The 12,588-nt window shown below is 33.0% G+C and overlaps 1 protein-coding gene across 1 annotated transcript in view; it reads left to right on the top strand.

Annotated features, from left to right (window-relative positions):
• The first annotated feature begins 1,248 nt into the window (after positions 1-1,248).
• The window catches only part of LOC105620950 (protein vestigial), a 54,305-nt gene continuing 42,965 nt past the window's right edge, over positions 1,249-12,588 (top strand). Inside the window, exon 1 of the mRNA XM_012202426.1 lies at positions 1,249-1,449. Within this exon, the coding sequence (XP_012057816.1) occupies positions 1,249-1,449 (201 nt within the window). The remainder of the gene's footprint in view (positions 1,450-12,588) is intronic.

Raw genomic sequence — 12,588 nt, 5'->3', positions numbered from 1 at the left:
AATGACGAGGACGGTGACAGTAGCTACTAGTTAGTGAAGTGTCGATGAAGTTTTAATAGAAGAAAGCAGTTAAATAGTTTGATCAAAACAGTAATTTCGTCAACAAACTATAAATTGTGAACAATTGAAATTTGTTGAGGGGAAAAAAGAAAATGTTGCGAAGGCTAATTACTGGAAGAAAGCTTACAAAAGAAAATTTTGAAAAGTGAGGTAATAGAAGAGGAAGTGTCATACAAGAATTTTTCAGATATTTTTATATGTCTTGCTCAGTTTTGTGAAAATTTTAGTTGAAGATATGTTCAATAATTTGACATATCCTCAGCTAATGTCTACTTAAATCTTTTTGCATTCAGTTTATAGAGAAAAAAAAGAAGAGCAATCGATTTATACAACTTTTTCCATCAGCTTAACTATCTCAAAGAATTATTAACAATTTATGATTCGCCATGGTTCAGTGATTTCTGAGAAAGAACAATTAAAATTATTTATTCTTTACTAAACTGCTTATTATTAGCTATAATACATTTCGCATTTTAATTTTAATAGAAATGGTCATTGTTATATTTAAACAAAATTGATAAGTATATCTTATTGTGATTGACTTACAAATATCTTATCTCTTTCGTAATTCTCTTTCACTTTTTGCAAATATTTCCTTCCTTTATTAATAATTATATATTTAGATAACATATTAAAATTGCATTTGAATAAATGAGGAATCTGAAATGATTATAGATATTGAAACACGCATCTTCGTGAGTTAATATCGTATTGTTTGATGAATTTTGGATTTTAAATGATTGCAAATGGTGCAAAAATAAAAAATGATAAGACTCTTAACAACAATACGAGTCATTTAATTTTCTTTATAAACAGTGTGAACTATATACTATTAATTTAATATACATATCTAAATATAATAATTTAAAATATTTAAATTGATCATATTAAGCTACCGAAGAAGCAAAACTAGAGTATTCAAAGAAAGCTGTTCGACATTATTGTTGACATTATTACATTGAATCTCGCTGTCGCTGTATGCTACAACACGGACCATTATCATTAGTGATGATTTAATCACTTTAGTGACCTTGGATGATCTTGAACGTTTGATCCGATCGTGGCCATCGTGAGCCATCGACGGAGTTGGAGGACAATTTTAGGAGTGGTGTTGTTCGAAAGAGTAGTGCGACGTTCGGGTACGCAGGTCTGCAGGCCAGCTCTGGGGTGCCGGGCCCGGGCGGGGTGATGAGCTGCTCCGATGTGATGTATCAATATTATCCTTACCTGTACCAGACCCATCGGCCACCGCCGCCGCATCCGACCCATCCTCATGCGGCCCCGCATAGTCACCCTCACGCCAATCCGCATGCGGCCCACCATAGTCCAGCTAGGCCGGCGCCTTTCCAACCCTTTCCAGCGGCCACGACGACACATCAGTATGACAGGGTAAGTCGAACTTCTATTTTGATTTTAAAATAATGGTAGTATTAATCATCTTATTAATCATCTTTGAAATTTTATTAATTCTTATGATTGCAAAGCAAAAAAATTTAGCTCGATAGAATCCTTTAATAAAGGATTTGTCAATCAATAGTAAAATAAGAATAAAAAAAAATAATTCTAAAAATTTATAAAATTAATTCACGACTAATCTATAATGTAGCAGTCCCTTATAAAAATTTAATACTGGCCAATTTAACTGGCTTTCTTGCTGAATTAATTTCTTATTTTAAATATTAAAAGTTGTTATTCAATGCTTTTAATACTCTGGGTAAGGAATTAATACGTATATCTTTTAGTAATAAATTAGCTAGTATAAATGTAAGAAATAATATGTAAATATAAATTATTCCTTAAAGTGATAAAAAATTTCAGTGTACGAAGGTATCATAAGATAAATAAATAATGAGTTGATTATTCGGTTATGCTTGTTGATTGATTAATTATCCTAATCCTGCAATACAAAATTTATCACTAATAGATGAAATACAAAATTGTGCGAAGGCGTTAATAAAATGCTTTAGAACACTCAACATTTCAAGGGTCCATTCATGTATTTTTATAACCTCCATTCTGTGGTCGCCTGTCCCTTTAAATTGCCCAAAGCAATTAAAAACAGACCTACGTTAGTCACCAAGTTAGGCGCGTAATAAAAAAAAAACTAGCCATTTATAACAAGTTTTATTTGTATTTTACATAGACTGTCTTCGCTTTTACGGCACTTGAACACTCTTTATTGCTATATAAATTAAGTCAAGAAGATGATTTTATTGAACAGAATATATTTATTCTTTATTTAGCTTATTATCAGATAAATTGTATACAATCTTTACTAAAAATTTTTCTTCTTAAATTAATTAATTCTTTTGAAATTTAGTGAAGATTAGCTATTGAATTCTTGAATCTCTTTGGTCTTTAATCTTTGACTTAACTTCGTCTTTAAGCTTGTTAATGCTTGATTCTTGAATTGGAGTTGTCGAATAACAAATAGCTTCCTCGAATAGAATCATTCTATTCTTAATTTCTCAATTTTTTGTACGAATATCGCCTAGTGGTCTTTCCTAGAATTCAAGGAGTATCGCCGACGAAACAATATTTCGCTCAGTTTTGCGCATCCTGAAATAGTTTCGAGACAGCAAGAAGGAAGGAGTTTTCGCAAGTAACGCGTGGAATCGCCTGTGCATCATTTTAATTTGTCTGCTGGGAGGTCAGGCGTGCTCCTGCCCTCGACGAGCATCCATCCGTGCACTGTGGGGTGTCGAGCGTTGTTTTGCCATCTTTCCCGGGCCGGTGGGAAAGTAGTGTTTCTTTTTTCCAGCACCAATCTCTCTTAGGTAATATTAAACTGCTTATAACTAGTGATGCGCACCGGGAATATTCTTGGAAGCATATTCTTGGAAAAGATATTCTGAGAACGAGAATACTGTGAGAAAATTCTGAAAATATATTTCGCGATAATACCTTTTAGATATTATTTTAGAACCAATATATTTTTCGAAACTACTGAAAAGTAAGAAAAGCATGGTTCTGGGGAAATTTATTGTAGGATAAAATGTATGTTCACGAAGTATGAATTATAATCGTTAAAAAAAAAGTTTGGAGATTAAAAATTGTCACGACTTAAAGATTTACAATTTTTTCGACTTTATTGCATCATTCGTACACCGATTATTTTAAAAACTATAAGAAATGATTAAAAAGTAAATTTAAGGATAATTGGGTAGTTACATTCTGGTATCTCATTTAATCTTAATATGTAAATGAGAGTCTTTAAAATTTATCGACCGAAACACGAGAAGAGGAAAGAAAAAAAAGAAGTATATCTTCTAGAAAGTAAAAGTTTCTCAGGACTTTGCAAAGTCAAAAATTTTTATATCATAGAATAAATATATATAAATTTTATTTTGGGACATTTTTGAGTTGATACAATTTTGGACATTAAAAGTTCAGGATTTTCTTTAATTAAAAACCCTAATGACAGAATTCTTTTCATTCTTGCATTCTATATATTCATGTAAATACATATTTTAACTACAAGTTCCTTTGAAATTTAATTCCTTTTAAATTTAACCAGAATTTATGCAATTAAACAAATCCGGCGATCTGTCTCTTTCCCTTTTCAAGATGTATAACAGTAAAGTATATATCAGTGGTCCATTTATCTATCAATCTTCCGGAGACATTGTAGAAATGTGAACGTCCCGACGTTCTCTTTTCTTTTCCCTTTTTCTCTTCCGTTCTCCGTGGTAGCGATCGCGAGATAACACTCGGCAAAAGCGTGAAGCGCGCGCGATACGAGCAAAGAGGAGCAAAGGAAGGAAAGCCGATCCCGACAGTCGGACAGGACAGGTTCTCCGCGAGGGGGTTCCCCCGAGGGAAGTAAGGGTTCCCGCGGATTCCCCAGCTCATATCCTCGTAGAGCCCGGGTAGTTCACGCGACCGCGGCGACACGATTTTACTTTTATTTAAATCTTTCTCCTTTCTTTTATTTAGGGCCCAAGGAACCGGGAGAAGCGTCGCTCATTTTGCTCCTTTGCCGCAGCTTTGCCTTCGCTCTCTGTCCTCCGGTCTCTAAATTAATAGCCGCGCTAGTGTTTTTCGCAGTGTGTCGGCCGCTACGTTCTGTGCGTGTGTATGCGTGCGCGTATGAAAGCGCGTACCGACGTGACGCGCGTTAAAAATGCGCGCCGTTTTCTCACGAGACGCACCGAAACCGCCGTGCTTTATCGTTCTCCGCTCACTTAGCCGAGTAAGAGACCCGTTCAAGTTTGTGGTATAAACCTCACTTGCGACGAACGATACACGAGACATCGCAAAAATTGCAATTCTTTCAAACCGCGAGTATTAAAAACCGGAGAACAATTTCCGGATTCTTACATATCGTGAGATATAACGATATTTATTATTTGATACTCACAATCAGTGTAGCTTTAGATTTATCATTAATTAGGATGAAAAAAAAATTCAATGATCACTATTCTTGATTCCTTTTTTTAAATAAATTTTATTCTTTGAAACAAAACAAAAACTTTTAGAAATAATCAGATAAAATTCGCTGACTAGTCTTATTTTGCACAATACGAAGGTTTATAAAAAATTAAATGATGAGAAATACGATTCATCGGAAAAACACGTGTGCCAAAGGAGGAATACGTGCTGATCTCAGAAGAAGCTCATAAGAACCTGGCTATCCTTCATTAGCACTCTTGTTACCTGACCAATGTTTCTTCTGCGTACAGCTAACGCACACATATGATGACTGCACTGTTATACGTGCAGTCTTGCACCATCACCACAAGTTATGTCACACAGATTGCATTCGGTCGCAATCGGTTCATGAAAATAGAGTTAACGAGAACTCAATATAGCATATTATTTGAAGAAGTTTAGGTAACGTTCTTATCTGACATTTTTGCGAAATTTGTACGAAATTTATAAAAAATTTCGGGTTTAGTCTCTCTCTCTTGAAGATTTTAGAATCGTGAAGGAATTTGATATCTGCGCGAGGAACTCGAGGAGACAAGGATTCAAGATATCTAGAATTCAAGGAATCTATAGATTACGAGCGATTAGAATTCAAAACGTCCAGAATCTGGAGCATTTAGATACAGGGTACCTCGAACTTGTGTAATTCGTAGTCGCATTCGTAGACTTCCGGAGCGAAACTGAAACAACATCGTCAAGTGTTGCGTTAATCGAATTCTACGTATAATTACCCAGTTCACTTGAGATCTCCTCAGTAACGATAATAAGCTATCAGTTAGCCTACCTCAGGAAATTGGTAGAGAAACTCTGTGCGAGAAAGAGATCGAAAAAGAGAAAAATAGAGCGAGAGAGAGAGAGAGAGAGAGAGAGAGAGAGAGAGAGAGAGCAAAGGTGAGATAGAGTGAGAAAGGGAGAGTAGTCGTAAAAGCGCATTTTTCTCGGGTATCTGGCCGATTAATGAACCGATGTCGTCGCCAGGACCACCCCGAAGGATACGCGTACGGGACGTGCATCCCTCGCGAGATAGACCGACAGCAGTCCAGAACTATAATACCTAGCCTATAACCAGCTCCTGTCCGTCCTCCTAGCAGCAGGTCTCAAACGGACCGCGCCTTTACCTGACCAAGTTTTACGATCGTCGCGCCGAGGTGGCGATGTGTCCTCGTGTTATCGTCCTGGCGGGATCTGTCCTGGCAAAAGCAGGCTCCTACCATGACTTCTTTTATTATATTTCTCTTTCTTCCCCTCTTCCCTCTTTTTCTTACATATCCTTTTCCACTGGCGTTGTGCTTCTTGCAATTAACGAATGAAAGATACTACTTTGCGATCTGCAATCAATGCATTCGTCAATCTGATCAGTATTTTAGAAAGTGGTATTCTAGAAACGAAAGATAGACGGTAATGATAAGAAATATCTATTTTTACTTATTTCTGCGTAAAGAAATGATTAGAATAATAAATGATTAGAAATGCATTGTATTATTTAATCTTTATAATTAGTACACACATGATGATTTTTTTGGTTCTTTATTACATACGATTACATACGATCATTCGTATTCTGGATTAATTTTTATAACTTTTATAAGCATAAAAAATTATTTGATGATTTTTATATATATATTTTAACGTCTTTAGAAAGTGTTTATAAAGTTGTATATTTAAAAAAAGGAAAAGATACTCTTTAAAATGTTTAGAGCGAAATATAACTCTAAAAAATGAAATCTCACTTTTAAAAATTAATAATTGAGTCATTCTTTTCAAACATGGAAACATGGCTGAATTGTCGCGTCACTTTTTTTTAGAATTGAATTCCAAAGATCTTAGAGAGCAGAGATTATTATTTAGCTAGATGTTTCTGATATTTAAAAAAATGTGTAAGACACGAATAATCCATGTGTTACTATAAAGGATTAAAAAGATCAAAATCAGTCTTTACATTTTAGAATTTCGATATTTTGAAGTTTCTTATTTTGAGTATTTCTAATAACTTGCTAGGCTAATTGTGTCATATCTTTATACATTATATTCTGATGATACAATTCATTTGATGCTATTTCTTCTATTTTTTAAGTCAATTAATTATACGAAGTCATCGAAACAATCGATTTACTTTTCAGCGGACTGTTTACATATACACATTGTCAATCTTCTGTAGTATCGATACGATGCCGCGCATTTCAAGCCCTGGCATTCCCGTCGCATCGTATTAGGAGAGATCGACCGGTCGATAATTTGTTGTTCTCGCTTCACTAGAATAAATTTCCATCGGGACTAGTTTCTCGGCCAACGCCAGCCCTCTGCGCGCTATTAAGCGCGCGAGACCTTTCGCCTGCCGTCTTTGCATTCCACCCATGAGATCACTGTCACAAACGTTTATACAATCTGTCGCGGAAAATTGCAGAAAATCTATAGAATGCGACGCCGATTTCTAAAATCGCAGAACAACGATCCCGGCAGTTGAGTGGAACTCAGTCTATTGCGATCGCGAAACGGGAAGCTAATGTTGCTTCCATAAAATTCCATGAAATGTAATGAGTCAAAGAAGTGGAATTACAATCGTGTATTTCATATAGGCTATGAATAAAGATAATGACGATTGCGCGTATCAATAAGGAAGGAAAGTGAGGCAGAATGATTACACAACATGATGCATTAACATCGCTCAAAGATTCTGGCAACAACTTTTTATGAACCATTAACTTTGTGTAGTAACTTTGTGTGGTAATATACCGAATTAAAATGATAAATTTAAAAATCGAAAATTGCAAAATTTTCAAAATTTTCAAATATTTGATAGGTTTGGAATAATGTATATATTTTCGCAAGATACATACCGTTATAAGGTATAGGTGATTTTAATAACACACTGTTAAATTTATAATGTTTTGTAATATTTTGATTAAAAATAATTCAAATTATGCCCCATTTGAATTATTGTTTATCATATTTTTAATCAAAATATGAATTAAAATATCAGGCTCGTAAAATTACAAAACAAATATAAAAAGGATAATTGTCAATAATCAAGTAATATTTAATGTATTTAAAAAACAAGTTAATATGAATTTTTATTCTCAATTATGATAAAACGACAAATTGTAAACGAAATTTGAAATGTTTCGACTTTATTTATATATTTTTTAATTATTAATCTTCAATTTAATTATTATATCTTAACATTGCTAATATAATTAATGGCATTAAAATCTTAAATTAAATTGACAGCATATATTTTGTAGTATTTTTAATCATTTCTATACACACATACACTATGTTATTCCTATTCAATATATCATTAATTTAATTAAAAACGGAAAAAATTAAGATTAATTAAAGAATTTAACAACATAAGAAAATGTATTAAATTTGACTCAAATTTTTATTTTATTATTTTAGTTTATTATTTAGTATATACATTTATGGATGCTGTTTACTTCGAAACAAATTACAGAAATGAATGATTTATTTCTTGACACATGAAAATTACAATATAAATAACAAAATGTTATTTAAGAGATCGAATTAAATAACATTGGATTCCTTTTGCTTTTTTAATATCTAACATCATATTACTGATAATAATCATTAATACTTCTCATGTTTTCTTTCTGTATACTTTGAATTCTTTTATTTTGCAAAACGGAGTTCGACTATCATTCTTACCACTGACACTCAAATATTTTTTTCCCGAGTATTTCCTGGATCTCAAGATTTAGGGCTCTACGCCACTGTATGAACCACGCAGAAAATTTGCCCATAAAGCGGCGCGGAACGATCGTACACTTGCCCGTAAAAGAAAGAAAAAGCGAAGAGCGAGCGGTACATTTAAACGCTCCCCACGCGGCTCACGGTATATCGGGAGTTCCCAGAGAGGCACGTAAGACCTTACGCTACGTCTTTACTTAACCCCTTGACCATGCGATGAACAACATTTTTCCAACGCGACCGTAGGGAGTTCTCTTCTGCCGTTCCCCTCGCATGAATAACTTCTGACATTTGCCGTCATGGTTACGCGAGTACCTAGTGCCGACGTTTCGATATCTCGTTACGATGCCCGCAGTGTGGTTGGAGAAGGAAAAACGAATTAATTACTATCAATCCGCGCGTCGATGGAAGCGCGAGTCGTAAAAGTTAGCTAGACCAGCCGGCTGGCCGGCCGGTTGGCTGACCCTGTCGAAGTCGAAGAGGTGCTGTTACTGCACACTAGCTATGAGCTACGATCGCCATCTTCGTTGAGCTCGGCTGAGCAGGGAGCATCGACATCACCAGTAAAATCTTTTCTCTCTGCCTCTTCTTTCTCGCGCTTTCTTCTTACTGCACCGCAAAAATCGATGCCATCATTGGCCATTTGCTATTTTGAAGATGTCAAAGAATTACGATTCACATTACATGAATCTTTAGAACTTTAGATGTTTACCCAGACAATGAAAATCCAAAAAGGGGACATAAAATGTCTTAAAAAGATGTCTTTTTATGATTATGTAACTTTTTCTTTAGAGCGGAAACGTGAAAAGTGAAAATTTTTATGAATTGTATGTACATATACACATACATACAAAAAATTTTCACTTACATTTTTCTCTAGGGATAAAGTTACACGGGATCATTACCCTGATATCTGAAAGATATCTTCATGATGTTCTTCAAGACATCTTATGTCCGCATTTTAGATTATTGGCTAATTAAGTGACGAGAATTTTATAAGCATTTATAATGCTAATTTAAACACGACTTTAGATTTCAAAATTCTTGCATATATCTACTCTCAGAGAAAAAAGATAATGGTAACAACTAAAACGACAATTATACGAGTTTTATGTGCAGAATTTATGCGTGCATAGTTATATAGTAACTGCAAGTATAAAATATTTTCGATTATTGTACATTAATTTTACACATAAAACTTGTATCGTTGTTATCACTATATTTTCTCCAATGTATAGGATTCTAAATTAGATCTTAATTTTAACAAAACATAGCGTTTACAAATATAGCATTTCTTTTCATCGATGACTTCAATTTTTTATATTAAGTATTTTATTTGAATTATAAGAGCGTATTATCCTATAACAAAAAGTCTAAAATCGACTTTAAGATGTCTTAAAAAATGTCTTATTTCAGAATCTATAACTTAAATGTCCTTAATTTCAAATATCTTATATCCATCTTATATACATTTTATGTTATACAGATCCTAAGTTCATCAACTGATAATCTGTGAAGAAGATGGATATTTCAATGTATACGTTTTCTTTAAGTGAATATTGGTAATTCAAGTTAGTAGAAGGACGTAATTTGTGCACCGACTTTTCCTTATGACACGCCAATGTATGAAAGATAAAAGGAAAGAAAAATTGGAAATAAAAGACACACGATGGTAATATCGAGAGACGGTTCGCCATGACGACGATGATACTTCAGACCGGTACAGCAACGGCATCCTCGACCGCGGTAGGATCAAACGGTGCGGTACGGATAGAAAGAGAACCGTAAGTAGGAGTGTTGCGAGGTCTCGATAAATTCAGGATCTGGAAGTCCAAGTCGCTGACTTTTTAATCGCCACTTAAACGGGAAAATGGTGTTTCCGCCAATCTCTTGGCGAATGGGTCTGACCTCGTGTACGTATATACGTTACGTAATAAATATTATTTTATCGTTTATCTATTTTCTGAGCATTTCACTTTCCTGCGAATTCTTTTTCTTATTGACGTCGCAGGAATAAACGAGCTTCTCGAATAAACTCTTAATAAGTAAAACGTATATAATAACGTACTAGAAGAAATATGTTTATCTATGAAAGATAACGAGTTTTTCGATATATAATTATCGGCAATTTTTAATTTTCTCTTTTATGAAGAAAAATATAACATATTTATATTTTATAAACATAATTATTTCCTTTCTAGTATCTATTTATTTTCGCAAAAAGAATCACGCTCTATACGAAAATGTTGAGTGATTTATTTTAGTCTTACAATATCGAATGTTTCTTCGCGGCGACAACGGTCAGTGTCGCAGTGGCACAGCTACTGCTAAAAAAGGAACGCGCAAAACTTTCACCGAATCGTCGCGAAATCGAGGTGAACTCGCCTTACCGGTTTAAACGAAAAAATTAATACGTGACCCGGCGACGGCAGCGGAGATCGGCGACCGCGTGGCTGAGATAAAACGGCATCCCGGTATCGGGAATCGGGTGCCACGAGTGCCAGGTAAAGACAACACACCGGTGGACAATCATCGGACAAAAAGTGATTGGTTGCTTCTAGTATAAGGCCTGATCCGACTGCCTAAAGACCGGAATGGTGATGATTCTGTCGTAACCACTCGCGAATACTATCTGTTTCCCGGGATACAGACATTTCTCACTTTAATATATAGCTACAATATTTAGAATGATTTTCAAATCATATAGAGTTAACAATTTTACAATAACTGACATTCGTATCTAATATTTAAAAATTTTTTATTATTGTCCTAAAAAATTTAGAATGTTTTCTAAATTTCTTCGAGTGAAATCTCACTCCAGAAGAGTGAGTTAAAATATTTTCGCTATTGAAAAAGGATGAAAAATTTGCATTTTTGAATATGAATGGCAGATTTTTGCTCATTTTTTTTTGGAATAAGATTTCACACTTTTGGAGATTACATTCCTTTAAAATGAATCTCATTCCAAAAAAGTGAAAATCCTATTTAAAAATGTAAATTTTTCATTCTTTTTCAATAGTGGCAATATTTCATTCTTTTGAAGTGAGATTTTACTCCTAGAAATTAAAAAATCATCAAATAGAGTATAGCAATAATACATTGCACTATTAATGATTATTATTGCACTCTATAAAAAAATGATTAAAATATTATATATAAATGTTATGTTAATATAAAATTGTTAATATAAAATTAATTCTATGATATGATTTGAAAAGCGTCCTGTCTAAATATGCTATATAAATTCATACAGCACACTATTCGAGGAACGTTTTTAAAAACGTTTTTAGAACATAAGAATGTCCTTGGACATCCATTGGACTGTGATGTATAAGAATATTGACATAGGTTATTTACAAATTTTTAAGATGCTAGTAGCACTATTATTAAATCGACAATTAATTAATTGTATATAAAATTATTATTTCAGTTTATGATTGTGTTTTAAATCTAATAAATCGAATCGGCGCGCAGAACTGATAATTATATTTGTATATTTGCATGTGAATATTACTAAATACTAAGATCGCTTTGAAAATGACATTTCTCCTTTTATTTATATTTAAGGATATATCAAACGTACATCTCTAAAAAAATTAGATTTGGAAATGTGTTTATGATAACACTTCAAATAAACTATGTACATATGAAAGTTGTGTGAATAAGATTATATTTTTATTTAATAATACAGTCGGTTTTTTATTTGTTATTATTTTTATTGTTAAGAATTAAAATTTTAAAAATGGTATCTGAATTTTTTGAATAAGTTTTTTAAATATTCAAAATAACTTATGCAAGTTTCATTGCGATTCACTGATTACAAAGATATAGAACAAATAAATATTTTATTTATTTACTGGGCAACTAGTTCATACATTGCAATATAGTTCTATACATAAATAATCTTGAATACCTTATGTACTTATATTAAAAAATTGATATTTTCGTCATTTATTTTGTAACACATTTCCATACATTTTTATTAGAGCACAGCTTTAAAAAATACTATTTATTAAAATAACTTATGATCCAGATAGTAAACCCTCATCAAATTTGTCATATTATTTTAAAATGAAATTTAGAATAATTTGTAATTTTTCATAATTTTGTTATCATTTTGAAAATAATATGTATAAAACATTCTTAAATACTTTTCGATCTATTCCACTTAATACTGTTATAGGAATATCTGTATATCTTGGGAAATAGACAGTTTTCGCGAGCGATTATGAAAAAATCATCTATTTTTTCAGTCAAAACAACTCAGACTTTATATCAGGAGTAATCAATTGTCTTTTGCTCAATAATTATATAATTATACTACATAAAATACAAAAAACTTAAGCAATAAGAAAATACAACATAGTTGGTATGTGCTTACATTATGGCCTT

This window comes from Atta cephalotes (genome assembly GCF_000143395.1).
Source record: "Atta cephalotes unplaced genomic scaffold scaffold00031, whole genome shotgun sequence".
Taxonomy (NCBI): domain Eukaryota; kingdom Metazoa; phylum Arthropoda; class Insecta; order Hymenoptera; family Formicidae; genus Atta; species Atta cephalotes.
This window is presented reverse-complemented; position numbering and strand designations above follow the sequence as displayed.